The sequence below is a fragment of the Zootoca vivipara genome, chromosome 12, assembly GCF_965207765.1.
Source record: "Zootoca vivipara chromosome 12, rZooViv2.hap1.1, whole genome shotgun sequence".
NCBI lineage: Eukaryota > Metazoa > Chordata > Lepidosauria > Squamata > Lacertidae > Zootoca > Zootoca vivipara.
Genome location: NC_142595.1, coordinates 9,616,533 through 9,633,012, shown reverse-complemented (window position 1 = coordinate 9,633,012; position 16,480 = coordinate 9,616,533). Strand labels below are relative to the sequence as shown.

At 48.7% G+C, this 16,480-nt stretch overlaps 1 protein-coding gene across 1 annotated transcript in view; it reads right to left on the bottom strand.

Annotated features, from left to right (window-relative positions):
* Positions 1–1,862: 1,862 nt before the first annotated feature.
* CNTNAP1 (contactin associated protein 1) overlaps positions 1,863–16,480 on the bottom strand; it is a 39,715-nt gene continuing 25,097 nt past the window's right edge. The window contains exons 13-24 of the mRNA XM_060282269.2: positions 15,536–15,739; positions 14,128–14,284; positions 13,858–13,985; positions 13,108–13,275; positions 10,986–11,204; positions 10,026–10,265; positions 9,643–9,879; positions 8,717–8,844; positions 6,972–7,065; positions 4,764–5,000; positions 3,577–3,627; positions 1,863–3,466 (exon numbers count right to left, since the gene is read on the bottom strand). Coding sequence (XP_060138252.2) covers positions 3,216–3,466; positions 3,577–3,627; positions 4,764–5,000; positions 6,972–7,065; positions 8,717–8,844; positions 9,643–9,879; positions 10,026–10,265; positions 10,986–11,204; positions 13,108–13,275; positions 13,858–13,985; positions 14,128–14,284; positions 15,536–15,739 — 2,114 coding nt within the window. The 3' untranslated portion in view covers positions 1,863–3,215. The remainder of the gene's footprint in view (positions 3,467–3,576; positions 3,628–4,763; positions 5,001–6,971; positions 7,066–8,716; positions 8,845–9,642; positions 9,880–10,025; positions 10,266–10,985; positions 11,205–13,107; positions 13,276–13,857; positions 13,986–14,127; positions 14,285–15,535; positions 15,740–16,480) is intronic.

The following is a 16,480-nucleotide window of genomic DNA, read 5'->3' as shown; positions in this document are numbered from 1 at the left end:
AGCTGGAGACCCAAGTATGGGAAACACTGGTATATAGAGTCTCACAGCAGAGAGGGAAAGAGGAAAAAAAAGTGGGGGTGAAGATGTGCCGTCTACTTCGTTTTGTATTGCATGTATCGTTTGTGTCTCTGAAAATGCTTGCCTCACGAAGTCAGAGGTACCCAAAGGAATGTAGGGTGCTCAGTCACCCTACAAATAAAGGCCCATAAGGGAGGGGAGCCCATATTAAGAGGGTGCCTTTATTAAGCTGACTGAATTGTCATGAACTGGTGTGCAAGCTTTTGATTTCCCCAGGCTAGATGGTAAGAAAAAAATCCAATGAGAGAGAAAGCGGGAGGGAAAGAGAAAAGTGGAAGGTGTGGGCATTTGGTAAGAGTCATGAGATGGCGTGGCGGAGAAGCACTGTTAGAAACTCAGATATGAAAGCTTGGAGCTAAATGGCACCTTCAACCTAGGTCATGGGCACAATGACAGAATGCCTAGGTGCGCTTTTTCTTTAGAACGAGAATACAAAGCTGAGAATGAACTGCAGCTAAAATATTATGTTCATTTTTCACATGGTCTAGTCCTTCCCCTGCCCACTTCCTAATATTCTTAAGAGGGTCTCTTCTCCAGTCTTCAGAGAGTAGCTGGAAGTGGGGAGGCAGAAAAAGGTCCTCCATTCCTTCCACTCTGCTGTTTTAATCTGAAATCTTAGGCTCAGTAATGCTCCCGGGGACTTCCGCTTGACCGCCGAGCTGAGCGGACGGGAGATTTCTGGCGCAGGGAATCTCCGGCGCGCTGAAGGTAAGGGAGATCCCGCAACGGCGATGCGGGCTTCCGTCTACCCCTCAGATAGCGCATTCTGAGGTCTGGATTCGGCGGGCGCCTGGACGTTTCCCCTACTCCCCGGTAGAACGCCTAGAACAATGGGAGTTTTGACCGTTGGGGAGAGGTAGCAGACATTTTGCACAATTCAGAGTGCACCCAGGCCGCCTAGGAAGAGGAAACGAATTTACAACAATGGGTGAGTTCATCCTCTCTTCAGCACCTGATTAATTTTCATGAGGACCTTTTTTTAAATTTTAAAAAAGGTACAAGTTGCAGCAGAAAAGGGAAGATCAGACTTTGAAGACTGGGGAAATAGAGAAACTGAAATATAGGCAGGTGCATGCACCCCTAAAGGTAACCTGAAAGGGCCTCGTTTGAAAGTCTGCTTCCTCCTCCCATGTTCCATCTTAGGACTACTCTTACCAGGTGCAGACATGGATACCTGAACAGGAACTGCCTTTTCCCCTTCCTCCCACCCTCCCCTGTTTATAGGTTGCTGGGTTTCCTTTAACTAGCTAACTTGATGAAGAATTCTGGGGAAACCGAGAGCTTGCATGCTATTTTGTGACATTCTGATCTGCTTAAGAAAGCTGTTGCAAGGGGTGCCTGTCATTCTGGTGTTAGCTGTAGTAGCCAAGGCCTCCTCACCCTGTTATTCACCCTAGGAGCCACACATTTTGTGCTGGCCTTTGCGACAAACGGTGCCTGTTGGCAGTTTTCAACTTTTGTGTGTTCTGAGATCCGATTGCCTTGCATAGCTAGGGCAGCTCTAGCTGGTTTTGCTGCTGCTGTTCTCACCCCAGGACGTCGATTCTCTGTGTGCAAAAGGAACGTGACTATATAGAGCAGGAACTTTGCTGCAGTGGGGATTTTGAACCATCCTAACACACCCTCGTTGATTGCGCCGCATGGCTGTAGTTACGATGCTGGTGGTTGCTTGGCCTAAGAGCTGCCTGTTAAAACTCAATTTATAATTTAGATAGTACTTTTGAACAACAGCCTTCTCACCACCACCTCCCCACAAAATGACACAGCATCACGTTGTCATCGCCCTGACTTAAACTTTCTTTACATTTATTTATTTTAGGTAACCTTCACGTTTTGTCCAGACAAACAGCTCCTTAGAAAAAATAAACCGCCCAGGAATAGCCCTGGGCTTTTGGATAAAATAAATCCATTTTGCTTCTGCTACACAGTTTTATCTTCTTAACATTTCACGGGTGAACTTAGCTTTCAAAGGGTAGGGGGAGAAAGAGGGTCGGAAGAGTTACCCAAGAGCAAAACCTCCTTCCCCGGAGTAGCAAACTACAGACCACACAGACGACATCACTTCACTTGAAAAAAACAGAACATCAGACTTCTGCTTTTGTGTTTTTTATACAAACCGATAGAATAAAAAAACTAGTCTGTCTAATAACCCACAACTAAAAGGGAAGAAGGGGGGTGGGGAAGGTAGAAAGAATCTTAAAATTCTCAAAACCCTGATTTACGAAAGCAGCAAAGTGGTAGCAAAGTGCGAGTGATCCTTCCATGCGCTGCAGCTGCACATAGAAATATATTTATATTTATATATTTATATATATATATATACTGGCAGGCAGATACCTACATTGCACATTGGATTTCTCTCAGGGCACAATATAACGTGCCGAGATCTAAAATATGCTATATTGCATGGCTCGACTAATGGCTTTTTGTTTTTGTTTTTTGTTTTAATTAAATGCTAAGCAATTAAGCAGGAAGACTATGTGCTAGTGAGTCACGCGTGAAAAGGCCAGAATGGATATTGCGTTGCATTTCCCCTTGTTCCGTAAAAACAAAATAAAAAGGAAGAAAGTGCAATATTGACCGTCCAGTGTCTCTCTTCAAACGGCAAGGATCTGTGGAGTTTGGCTTGGAGAAAGTCTGGGCACGGGCTGCTTGCCACAGCCTGTCATGCGTCACCTCTGCCCCCCCCCCCCAATTTTGCTCCAAAGGAGACTCCACGCAGTCCAGACACAGGAAGGAGCGCAGAGAAACTTAATAGCTCTGGGGGTCGGGGAACAACCACCCTCCAGTATCATTTGGGCATCTTCTTAGGCACCAACCTGATCCCCTCGAGAGATGAGAAATGAGACTGGGGAGAATCAGGCTATTAAAGAAAAGAAACTCGGGCTGGGGGCGGAGGACCTTTGATTGACATCGGAATTGGATCCAATTGGAAGATGCAGCAACACTCCACAGGATGTGCAGGTGAAACAAGGCGGAGGCACCAGGAGGGCCGTTGTCTCGCTGTGGGGCGGAGGGGAGGAGGAGAAGGTCGGCCTCCCAGAAAGTGGCACAGTTGGCAGTTCAGGTTTGGTCTTGCCAAGAGGCTGCAGGCAGCACCAGCGGAGGGAGGAATCGGCGCTCCTCGCTCCGGTCGGCTATTCGGTTTTGGACTCCTCCAGGATCTGTGGCAAGTTTTGATCCTTCCGTGAGGCGGCAGGCTTCGCCGGCGGGGTGGGAGCAGCTCCGCCGCCGCCGCTGCCCCCGCCGCCGCCAGCACTGCTGCTGCTACTGTTGTAGTCCTGGATGGCCTTAGGCTCGTTGGTGTGGTACGAGCCCTTGTAGCGGTGGTGGTGCAGGTACATCAAGAGGAGAGCGGCCGCCAGCAGCAGGAGCAGGAAAAATATCACTATAGGGAGAAAGGCGAGAGTGAAGGGGAAGGACAAGAATGACCCAGGAGCAAGGCCACAGTCGGCATCTAAATCTGAGCTCTCACAGCCCTCTTGGTCTCTCACTCACCTCCAAAGATGATCGCGATCCAGCCGTCATCGTGGATGTACAGGAAGTCAACTAGAAGGACACAGAGGACCAGGGTGGATAAAAAAGAAATGATTTTTAAAAATCGGATTTTAAAAAAGTTTTAATCAGATTTTTTTATTTAAATTGGATTTTTTAAAAAATAAAATGCTTTGGGAGCAAAAGTCTTTCTGAATATAGTGTTCTATTTAAGTTACATTGTAGTCCACAGGCTATTTGTCAGGAAATAAGGATTTGTTTTAAGTTTTTCATGTGTGCTAAAACTAGAGTCTAGGTTTTTAACCACATCAGTTAACAAACATGGATACATATGCTATAATGTTATTGTTTTAGTTAAATAAATTGTTTAAATTGTTATTAAGGAAATTATTATTTATCTCCTTCCAATAAAGTACAGCAGAAAAGTTGTCCAAATATAAAGTTAACTTATTAAGCCTCACAATAATTTCATAATTATCTATGTATTTCTAATAGTATAACCAAATCAGTAATTTTTGATATACTGTAACTGTAAAAATTACTCTGAAAATTTATTATTCCAAAAAGCAAACCTTCCCCTGGTTGTAAATATTAAGATGATACCAGCAATAATGAGTCTTTCTGTAAAAAAAAATGATTTAAATCAAGTCTTATTGACTAGTGATTTAAATCATGATTGTAAAAATGCTCAAAATAAAACATTCTATAGCTCTCAATGCAATTTTACATTGACGACAGCGCCCTCTGGTGCCACATGTTTATAAAGCATTTGCAGTGGTACCTTGGTTCTCGAACTTAATCCGTTCCGGAAGCCCATTCGGCTTCCAAAATGTTTGAAAACTGAAGCATAGCTTCCAATTGGCTGCAGGAGCTTCCTGCACTCATGCAGAAGCCACGTCGGGCGTTCAGCTTCCAAAAAAACGTTTGCAAACCGGAACGCTTACTTCCGGGTTTGCGGCTTTCGGGTGTCAATTTGTTCGTCAGCTAAGCCGTTCGAGAACCAAGGTACCACTGTATAATGCTTTAACTCACCAGTCTAGATCAGTCCAAGGGTTCTGGCCCAAACATCACCTGGGAGACATGAAGGAAGGCTAGAAGTGCTTCTAAGAGGTTTCCTCACCCGCAGGTAAGCACAGTCTTGCCTCCAACCCTTCTGGCCTCCCCTTCCTCCCCCATAAATGCTACCTTACCTGGGTCTATGTACCAGGGGTCAAGTTCCGGTGGCGTCTCGACGTAAGAGTTGGGCATAGAGGCACAGCTGGACTCCACCAGCCGCCCTTTGATGCTGTAGGGGCGGATGGGATTTTTGCCACTGGCCCGGAAGATGGTCTTCAGAGGCACAATGCTGTTGAATTTCACTCCCGAGAGGCAACCCGTGAAGCCCGGTGTGTTGTACCTTTGGATGTCCGGGTGAATCAGGCCTGTCTCTGTGGACCACGGCAGACAAGAGGAACAGGACAGGGTCAAACCGACACCAGCTTCTTCCTCAGCTTCCTCTCAAACCCTAACGCCCCCCCCCCTCAAAGCTACGCCAAATCAGGGAAATGATATACAGGTATAATGAATTGGAAAAAATGGTTTAAAGTACAGTACATTTCAAAAACAAAACCAGAGTCCTTTGGGGGAGATAATTCAGAGGGAAATTCCCAGGTGTCCCCCCCAAAAAAAGGTTATTTATATATGCCACTACTGTGGCACGTGTTTTGTTAGCCCCCAAATGGAAAACAAGCGAGGTCCCAACAAAAGAAGAATGGCAACTTAAATTGATGGAATGCATGCAGTTTTGAGGGATGTACAAATGGACCACTGAATGGTTTAGTTCAGGCACGTCCAACAGGTAGATTGTGATCTACCAGTAGATCACTGGGTGTCTGTGGTAGATCACTGCTAGATCACTGGCACCCCTAAAAAAAGCTCACCCAAAATGTTCCTCCTCCCTAAAAAAAGCTGAACTATGACCTGAAGCCCTAAACAAAAATGGGCCTCACTCCCTCCTAAAAGAAGCTCAACAAGTTTGACCTAAACCCCCCAAAACAGGGCTTCCCTTAAAAAAACTCAACAGCTTTGACCTGAACCCCCCAAAAGGAGGTAGATCACTCCCAGTTTTTAACTCTGTGAGTAGATCAGAGTCTCTTGGGAGGTGGCCACCCCTGGTTTAGTTTATGTAAAATATGCAGGGATGTATGGTATGCAAAATGAACCACCGAAAGAGAAGGGAAGTCACTGATTTATGGTTGTTTAAATTGTTTAAATGAATATTTTGAAATGTAATTTAGAAAATTTAATAAAAAATGTGTGTGTGTGTGTGTGTCAATGGGTTTAAATGTATGCAATAAAACAGGTTGTTCAATAAAATAAAATAAAACTACCCCGAATCAAAAACACTGACAATGGTCAGCCGTATCAGTTTTTGAAAAAGCCTTGAGAGCTGTAAGGACAGGCTTAGGAGTCTATGTCTGGCAGGAAGTGAGGCAGCACTCCAGGGGAAGGGGGGCCCTCTTTGTTCCTTTCCTAGCAACAGAAGGGCATGCTGTGCAAATTAAGGACACGCATGCAAAATTTATATGATCTGCATAATTTATTCAGCCCAGAACCTGTAAAATCATTTTCAGCCCCATTACCAAATGTTCATACAAAGGTCTGCATTTGACAGATGCAACAAGGGGGAAAGGAAAGGGCAAGTGGGGGGAAGGGCTTGCAGAAAGTGGGGTGGAAGGAGAAGACGTGAAAAAGTGGGGCAGGAGGGCAATGGAAAAGCAGAAGAGTTCGGGCGACCGTAGCTCTTTGAAGAAAGAAGGGGGAAGCTGCAATACGGAGTTCCCCATTTGCCTTAGAGGAGGCCCCAGGGTGCCGGCCTCTGCGTCAGACCCTTCTCCTCCTCTTACAGACTCAGCTGCCACCAATTCTATTAAGTATCGAAGCTCACAGTTCCCTACCGGGCATATATATAACGACAAACTTCCATATACAAAAGGGAGGCCCCTGAGGATGCGGAGACCATCACCTCATTTTGGGGTGGCCACATTTTGCTTTGGAACTGATAGGCACTCTCAGGTTGGCTGTTAGATGGAATGGGGGACATAGGGGAAAGGGGACAACAGAGGCTGTTTCAAGGGACAGGGCAGAATCCAAAGATGTGGAAGTGGAAGGAGGAGAGAACTACGTTTGTGAGCCTAAAAGCAAAGCAGGGTTGGATGTCGGGGTGAGGTTATGTGGAGCAGGCATCCCCCCCCCCCTGGTCAATCTGGAGCTTTCCAGATGTTGGCCACTAGCCATGGGTTGGGAATCCAAAGGAACTGGAAGGAACCAGGGCAGGGGGAGGCTGACCGGCACATCCAAGGAGCTGGGCATGTGGCAATTGATGCCCAAAATGGGCAGGACCCACGACTCTCACTCACCCATGAAACGACCAAGATAGAGCGCCTTGGGCGAGTCAAGTTTGCCATCCACAAAAAGGGAGAGCTGGTACACCTGGACAGGGTAATAATCCAACTAAAGGAAGAAAGAAGAGAGAAGACATAGTGGACAACAGGGGACTGGTGATTGGGAGCAGCCTCCAAGACCATATAACACTGGTCCTGAAAGACCTACATTGGCTCCCAGTATGTTTCTGAGCACAAGTCAAAGTGTTGGTAAAGGTAAAGGTAAAGGGACCCCTGACCATTCGGTCCAGTCATGACCGACTCTAGGGTTGCAGCGCTCATCTCGCGTTATTGGCCGAGGGAGCCGGCGTACAGCTTCCAGACCATGTGGCCAGCATGACAAAGCCGCTTCTGGCGAACCAGAGCAGCACACGGAAATGCCGTTTACCTTCCTGCTGTAGCGGTACCTATTTATCTACTTGCACTTTAACATGCTTTTGAACTGCTAGGTTGGCAGAAGCTGGGACCGAGCAACGGGAGCTCACCCCGTCGTGGGGATTCGAACCGCCGACCTTCTGATCGGCAAGCCCTAGGCTCTGTGGTTTAACCCACAGAGCCACCTGGACAAAGTGTTGGTGCTGACCTTTAAAGCCCTTAACAGCCTCGGCCCAGTGTACCTGAAGGAGCATCTCCACCCCCATCGTTCTGCCCGGACACTGAGATCCAGCGCTGAGGGCCTTCTGGCGGTTCCCTCACTGCGAGAAGCCAAGTTACAGGGAACCAGGCAGAGGGCCTTCTCAGTAGTGGCGCCTGCCCTGTGGAACACCCTCCCACCAGATGTCAAGGAAATAAAAAACCACCTGACTTTAAAAAGACATCTGAAGGCAGCCCTGTTTAGGGAAGCTTTTATGTTTCATGTTTTGTGACTTGTGGAAGGTTGTGTTCCCCACACTTCAACAACCAGGGTGATATATCAGCGGAGGACCTGGAGCCCCAGCAGAGTCTTCAGAGACTTCCTGCACCTAGCAGAGCAGCTTCTTCCACACCATTCAGAGGAACAAAGAGTTTATTTGTCTCAAGACACAAGACAAAGCTAAACACTGCTATCTACTATACAGAGTTCTTCTGGTCTCTGAAGTAAAAGTTACATATGTGCAGAGATCCGGTAACACTATCTCCCTCCTAGGTAACGCTGATGTGTAAAACACAGAACCTCTTTCTCACATGCAGAGTCAGACACTCCCATAACAGGGTAGTATCCAGACAGGACAATATGGCATGCGCATCAGGACACGAACATCGTAAAAGCAACGCCTGTTATACCTCTTTCTACACCAAGGTATATTATTGGACTAAGGGAAGAGTGAATGACTCAGTAAGCCATATGCTTGACCTTGCTAGTGTTGCTATGGCAACCCAGCGCACCTGGCACCTTATCTCAGAACCTCAAGATGCTGGGCATGTGTGCCTGAAGACATGAAGCCTGCTGCATAATTTAACCATTTGTCCACATGACACTAATGGGCCCACGCTCCGCAGAGCAGAAAGCTGCTGGGCTACTCTCCCGAGAGGGTGTCTCTCCCTCCCTCCCTCCCTCCAGACAGTGAGAGAGCCACAGGGCCAGAGGTGAAGACCATGTACGTGTCCTCTAGGCATTGCTGAACTGTGGCCTCCATCACTCAACAGAGGTCAATGAGAGCTGGGAGCCAAGCAACATCAGGGGGCACAACACCTTTCTGCAGGCCACTCCCCTTTCGTGCAGCAAGAGCGCCCTCCATTACCTGTGTGTACAACGTTCGATTGACGCGCGTGACATTGATACTGTGTGGCTGTCCGTCGGCCACAGAGCGTGTGCTCAGAGGGTAGATGGCAGGGAGGGAGCCCAGTTGGTAGTGCAGCTGCAGGATGCCTGCAAGGGAAACGGCAACAGGTAGAAGGGGACTGCAAGGAGCAGATGGTATTACTTTGAAACAGCAGCTCTCAAAGGCATGCCACACTGGTGCAATGGCAAACGTGGCCAGTACAACCAAAGAAACATTTGAACATTTCAGTCTTGAGTCCTGAAAGACCTACATTGGCTCCCGGTACATTTCTGAGCACAATTCATAGTCTTGGTGCTGAACTTTAAAGCCCTAAATGGCCTCGGCCCACTATACCTGAAGGAGCATCTCCACCCCCATCGTTCAGCCCCGACACGAGGGTCCAGCTCCGAAGGCCTTTTGGCAGTTCCCTCTCTGCAAGAAGTGAAGCTACAGGGAACGAGGCAGAGGGCCTTCTCGGTAGTGGCGCCCGCCCTGTGAAACACCCTCCCATCAGATGTCAAGGAACACTATCTGACTTTTAGAAGACACCTGAAGGGAAATTTTTAATGTTTGATGTTTTATCACATTTTTAATATTCTGGTGGGAGCCGCTCAGAGTGGCTGGGGAAACCCAGCCAGATGGGGATGGGTGGGGTATAAATAATAATAAATTATTATTATTATTATTATTATTATTATTATTATTATTAGGCCATCTGCTTTGGGTGCTGTAGTTAAGATTCATGCATTGCCGGGGGGCTGGACTCAATGACCCCTGGGGGGGAATCCCTTCCAACTCTACAATTCTATGAACTATCCTGATGCCATGGCAAGATGCGCCTTTGCCGAGAAAGTTTCCAGATTTGCCGAGAAAGAGGCCCCGGGACTAGCTCCTGTGTCGCTCACCGTCCTCGCGGATCAAAATGGTCATGTAATCGTGCACAAAGGTGCTGACGTAAATCAGGACAGCGGGGGCCGAAGTGGTGCGGAAGCTGAGCCACACATCCTCCCTGGTCAGGTTGTAGCCGGGGAGCGGCTGAATCGGCTGGTGGAGAATGTTGGAGAACTCCCGGACCACGTGCAAGGGCATCGTCATGATGTCGTAGCGCACCCAGGTGCCTTGCTCAAAGTAGGCGCCGATGTCTGCGAAAGGGGATAGAGGGGGGAACATGGCAACGGTTAGGCGGAGAGTCAAAGCCTAAGGCAGAGCAGCCCTCCCTTCTCCATCCTGCCCTCTCCTCACCTCGCCACGTCACCCCAACCCTCCGGACCTTGTTTATGGCTCTCACCCAGGTTGCAGAAAGGTCCTTCAAAGGCAGAGACCGAGCAGTTGCAGGTGTAGTGGCTGTAGGACTCCAGGCAAGTGCCGTAGTTCCGGCACGGCACCAAGGGGTTCCGGCAATGCCCGGTGCAGTTCACAAGCACCCCTTCCGTCTCGTTGGCTTTCCCCTCCAAGTTGAGGGCCACCCCGTTCATGCGCAGGCCCCGCAAGCAGCCCAAGAAGGGGCGCAGGTAGTATTCGGCAGCACCTAAGAAAGGGGGACAGGAAATGGCCGCGTTTGGAAATGTCAACAGCTGCCTTGCTGGGTCTAGGCAAGGGTCAAGCTCATTTTAAGTGTTCCGTTTCCAGTGGAAAACAACAAGGTGGTTTTTGTAACGTCCGCTGTCAAAAACATTTAAAAAGAATGGGAAATTTTAAAAATTTATTTAGGAGACCACTGTAAGCAGGTGAAAACATTAACAGGATTTTAATCACACTTGTAATGTTAGAAACATTATGCACAAAATGTAGATTATGGAATAATACGCAGTTGTAAATGATGACAATAGGATCCATGGAGGGGATGGGGGGGGGAGTTTCGAGATTCAGAGAAATCTCTGTATGTGGTGATGTATTTGGTAATGTGATCGCTTTTTACATGTAAAATCAAATAAAAATTATTCCCCCCTCCCCCAAAAAAGAACCTAGAAGTTTTTAACTATGGTAGTAAAGTTTTCAACAAATAAAATGAAGAGGATGGTGAAGATGATAAAGCTAGATTTCCACACACAAAAAAATGAGATATTGCCTGTTACAAAACTGAGCTGGCTGAGGTTTTTCATATTGATTACTAGAATGTATTGAGCCTGGTTCTAGTTTGAGGTTATCAACCATGAAATAACCTCTAACGGAGTCGTCCAATGGGGTCTCTCTCCCTCTTTCATTCATTCATTCATTCATTCACACCATCCTGCCCACCCTCACTCACCCACGTAGAGAGGCTTCGTGAGGTTCATGTGAAGGAAGGTCTGGGGAGGGGCTGCTCGCACAACCCAGGGCATCCGGTCAACCCGCATCCGAGCGAGCTTCACATTGATTTCTGCCCTGACCTCGTGCCACTCGTTGTCGTTGTAGGGCATGTCCCAGTGCACTGTCAGGTTCTCGTCCCCGTTGCCAATGTCGTAGGCGAATACCAAATCTTGGGTAGCTAGAAAACGGCAGCAGGAGAGAGGTGTCACACCACAGCTGCCTTCCACAGGAGGGTGGGTCTCTGCCCCTCCAGACAGCTATGCTTTGGGGGGCCCCCAAAAGAAAGCTACCTCCCTGTCCCTGGGTTCACTGCCTGCTGAGTATAAGCACAAAAGGGAGCGGCATGTCATTTTCTCCTACTGAAGAACAATAGGGTGAAGTGGTCAGCTATCAAATCTTGCCTGGGGATATCTGCTCCATTGTCTTAACTGCTTAACTACTGGTAGCCACTTTGCTTTATTTGTTTGATGTGTTTTTGTTACAGCTGTGCCCCCCCCCCCAGCAAGCGGAGACTTAGCTGCTCTTGCTAAAGCAAAGCCCTTTCCACTTCAGTTTTTGGAGGGGAAAAGTGCTGGTTATGGTCTGTAAAATACATTTTTTGCTTCTGGGGGGGGCAGCTGCCCCCTCCTGCCCCCTGCCGATGCCCATGCTATACCTCCAGTCCCAGTATGTTTCCGAACACAATTCAAAGCATTGCTGCTGACCTTGAAAGTCCTAAATGGCCTTGGTCCTATATACCTGAAGGAGCGTCTCCACCCCCCCCCACTGTTTAGCCTGGACACTGAGGTCCAGCCCTTCTGGCAGTTCCCTCACGGCGAGAAGTGAAGCTACAGGGAACCAGGCAGAGGGCCTTCTCGGTAGTGGCGCCCACCCTGTGGAACGCCCTCCCATCAGATGTCAAGGAGATAAAGAACTATATGACTTTTAGGAGACATCTGAAGGCAGCCCAGTATAGGAAAGTTTTTTAATGTTTGATGTTTTACTGTGTTTTTAATATTTTGTTAGTAGCTGCCCAGAGTGGCTGGGGCAATCCAGTCAGATGGGCAAGGTACAAATAATAGAATTAATATTATTAATAATAATATTACTTAGGTGAATCAAGATTCAGTTTCCAAGCGATGCATCCTTAGTTCTCCATCTCGTTCACATTTCTAACAGTGTTAGGGCCCATCTGCACCGCACATTTAAAGCAGTATCATACTACGTTTAGCAGCCATGGCTTCCCTCACAGAATCCTGGGAACTACAGTTTGCAAAGGGTGCTGAGAGTTGTCAGGACACTCCTGTTCCCCTCACAGAGGTACAATTCTCAAGAGTGGTTTAACAGTCGATCCCTCTCCCCAAGAAACTCTGTGATGGGAGAACCACCCCCCAGCACCCTTAACAAACGCCAAGTCCCATAATTCTTTGGGGAACCCATGCCAATTTAAAGTTATTTGATACTGCTTCAAATGTACCATGTGGACAGAGCACACCACTGGGATTGGGCAAAAGTGCCAATGCGTTCAATATCTGTCTAAGAAGGCCTCTCAGACTACTCCCACTGCCTCAAGCCCCCGATTCCTGTCAGTTTGCATTTCTTAGTACAGAAAGTATTGATCTGATGTGTAGAGCTCTTTCCTATTCTACTTAATTTAAGAGGGTTCTGGAAGCTTCTGGAAGCTTCTCTGTGTGAAAGAAACTTCACGATGTTCACAATCTCTTCTGTCAAAGTCATGCTGACTATAATAAGAGGTCAGAAGGAGCCTGGGTTTCACATTTTCTCTTTCTATCTCTTTTCCTTCTGGTGTGGCGTTTTGTAAAAAGTATGCTTAGTGTTAAGTTTTAGACTTTTTAAAAGTTATTGTAAGTTTAGGTTAAGTCTGCTGCAGCTGGTTTTCTTATGGACAGGGCCAATCCTGAATGTATTGGATTGGTGACCATTATGCTCATTTGCCTTCAGTAGCAGTAAAGCTCTGCTGGATGAAATATAATTGCCTCTGGTCTATTTTTTGGGGAATCCTGCAACGTGTTTAAGTTTTTGCTCTGCTAATTATACATTGGAATCTACTCTGGAGTGGAATTTCAATGCCGATTCCATACTGTTAAGCTCCACACGGATGTAATTCTTCGGCCCAATGTTCTCCAGGAAAGTGCCAGATGGGGCAGAAGTCTTGAAGAAGAAGCTGATATCCAGGCTGTAGTTGACTTGGAAGGTGGGGAAGATCAAGGCCATTCCCCGGACGAAAGAAACGGTATTCCAAGAGTTGCCTGCAAATTGTAGGAAGTCCGTTATAACGCATGTAAAATGGGTGCGGGCCCCATCCTGTCCTCCCTCAGGGGCCCTCAATCCATTCCAATAGACACATGAGGGAACAGCATCTTACCTTCCAAGTTCCGGACTGCAGAATCCGGGACCGGCAGCCATTTGACACCAGAAGTTGCGTCGATGTAACTTCTGGTGTCCCTTTGCCCTTCTATGGGCACCCAAAATGGCCGTCGCCGGCTTCAAAAGTCGCTTGTACGCATGTCAGGGAAGTGCGCCGACGCAACTTCCGGTGTTGCTCTGCCCATCTATGGGCACCCAAATGGCCGCTGCCAACACTGGAAGTCACGTCTATGCACTTCCGGACATGCGTAGATGCGACTTTTGAAGCTGGCGGCGGCCATTTTTGGTGCCCATAGAAGGGCAAATCGGAAAGAAAAAAATGGCCTCCGGCAGGAGAAAATAACGGAGAAAAACGGGAGACGAAGTGATACGGGGGACCACCGGGAAAAGGTAAGTAAAAAAGGGGTTTTCCTGGGGAAAACGGGAGACTTGGCAGCTATGAACAGCATCCATATCCTACTCACGGTCGCCATAGCAACGCAACGGGCCCACATAGAATTGGGCCTCCGACCCAGTGCGGTTTGTGTCGCTGATCACCACCTGCGTGACAGGAAGATGGTCGACAAAATTCAGCAGCCCTTTATCCGCCCGCCTGGAAGAGAGAGAGAGAGAGCAAAGGTTGTGGGAAACTGGGGCCCGCTATCCGTTAGGAATATACGTTTCGCACCCGCCGCCGTGACCACCCAAGGCCCTCCTTGGAGGGAGGAGGAGGGGAGGGCTTCCTTCTCTCTCACCACATAGCATGGTCCGCATCGCAGTTGCAGTAGAAACGGGGGTCGGCGCAGTTCTTATCCATGCCGCAAGCGCAGCGCCCCAGCCCTGGGGGAGATCCCCCCCAGTAGTAATGGCGCTCTTCGTTTCGGCCCATCCAGAAGCTCAGCGGCATCCCAGCTAAGGAAGAACGAGAGAGCCTGTCAGCGGGAGATCTCATGGAGCCTGCTCTCAGGCAGACGGCAAAACTACCACCTGCTGAATCAGGCCAGAGGGGCCTTCGATCCCTTCCACTGCCTCTGCATACCAAACTTACGTTTTCATTGAGATATCTAGCAGAGCCTGAAGATCTCTTCCTAGTAAAGATCTCCTCCACTTAGGGGACTTGGCGGGGCTGCCTGCATCATAGCTGCCAAGTCTCCCGTTTTCCCCGGGAAATCCCCGTTTTTCCAGCTGTTCCTAGCTGGAAAAAACTGATTTTTTTGTTTTTTCATGGTTTATTCTGGTGCGGCGGCCATTTTGGAACTGGGCAGAGCATGCTCAGAAGCGACTTTTGATGCTGCTCTGCCCAGTTCCAAAATGGCTGCAGTGCGACTTCTGGCGCGGTGGCCATTTTGGAACTGGGCAGAGCAGCATCAAAAGTCACTTCTGAGCATGCTCCGCCCAGTTCCAAAATGGTGACAGCGCTACTTCCGGTCTGCTATTTCCGGCCATAGCTGCCAAGTTTTCCCTTTTCTCATGAGGAAGCCTATTCAGCATAAGGGAATTTCCCTTAAAAAAAGGGAGAACTTGGCAGCTATGTTTCCGGCCCGGTCCCTTATTTCTCTGACAGCAACTTGGCAGGTATGGCCTGCATTCTGTGACAGCCGTGCCATCGGGCACTGCAAAATTCAGCACCCTGAAAAGTTTTCGGCATAAATACTTTCAAGTTTCTAGTCCTGGTGGAGGTAAAGATCAACCTCAAAGTGGAGTGAGCAATACCTAGTGAATCATCTGAAGGTCCAGAGAGGTGTTGGAATGGGTTGCATTCCTGGGCTTGGCCACAGCCCTTGGACCCAACTGAAAGGAACAGGTGGTTTACCTGAACACAGAGTCCCATCTCCGATGCCCATCGCCCCCATCTAGCATGGCCAATAGGCAGGGATGATGGGAGTTGTAGTTCAGCACCAGCTGGAAGGCACCAACTTGGGGGAGAATGGCACAGAAGGTGGGGCACGGCACCCACCGAAAACCTGAGCCCAACTTTAGAAGTTTCCCACTTGAGAAAAACACAGGTTCTGCACGGGGACCACAGAGAAGAGGCAGAACAAAAACAAACCACCTGGAATGGTTCGATTTTAACAAATTTCAAATTTTAGCAGGTGCTAAAAGCGAAACCCACACAGCACCCGAGGGTGCAGCCCGGGCAGCTCCATCCACCCGGTCACTCACTCTGGGTGTTGAGCAGTCGAGAGAAGTAGCAGCGGAACTCAATTTGCTGCTCGCAGTACTCGGAGGCGTTGGCCAGGGCCGACACCTCGCTCCATGAGGCGTTCCAGTAGTCCACAGTGCCCAGGAAAGGCCTTTCAGGGCTGTAACCGGTCACTCGTGTGACCCAGTATCGATTGTGCCAGACGATGGTCCAAGCCCGATCCTCTGGAAGGCAGAAAGGGTCCAAAACGAGTGTGTGACAGGAAAAACAACTGCCCCCCCATGCAATGGAGACAGTGGCCTGCAAGGCTGGCTGTGGAAACCCTCCGAGGGCAGACAGAGAGGCCTTTCTGTAGCTAATCTACAGAGCCAGCCTCCAGCAGAAGACCTTACGAAAGCTGAATGATCGAACAGCCAAGCCCAGTGCTGCCTACACTGGCTGGCAGGATTTCAGGCTGGGTAACCCCGGCCCTACTTAGAAACGCTAGGAATCCAACCAGGTGCCACAACTCATCAAGGTTGGAGTTGATGCAGCTCAGCACAGAGGCAGAGGCAATTGCCCGTGAAGCTAAGTCTTTATTCAAGGATACGGCATACAACTCAGCAACAATTCCCAGCAGGTCTTGCCAGAGCCTTCCATGCCTTCCACCCCATCTAAGGCTCCTCCTCTCCCAGATGTTTCCCAAGCAGTCTCAAACTGCTTCTGTGCACCTCTGGCCTCTGTTTTGCTCTCATTATCCTGCACGTTTTTGGAGACCAAAGGGGAGGGGAGCTTGTCACAGCCAAAGAGGGGGACTCCCTAGATTCTTCAGCAGCCTCCTCTGCTTCATCCTCTGAGTCTGAACTCTGAGTCTCCTGTCACCAGCTCTTCCTGCTCACTAAACCCTGTTGCCCTTCAGCATCCAATTCTCCCTCTGACTTCTCCTCCGTGTCCCACCACCAATCCTCGGGCTCTGATCCTTCCTC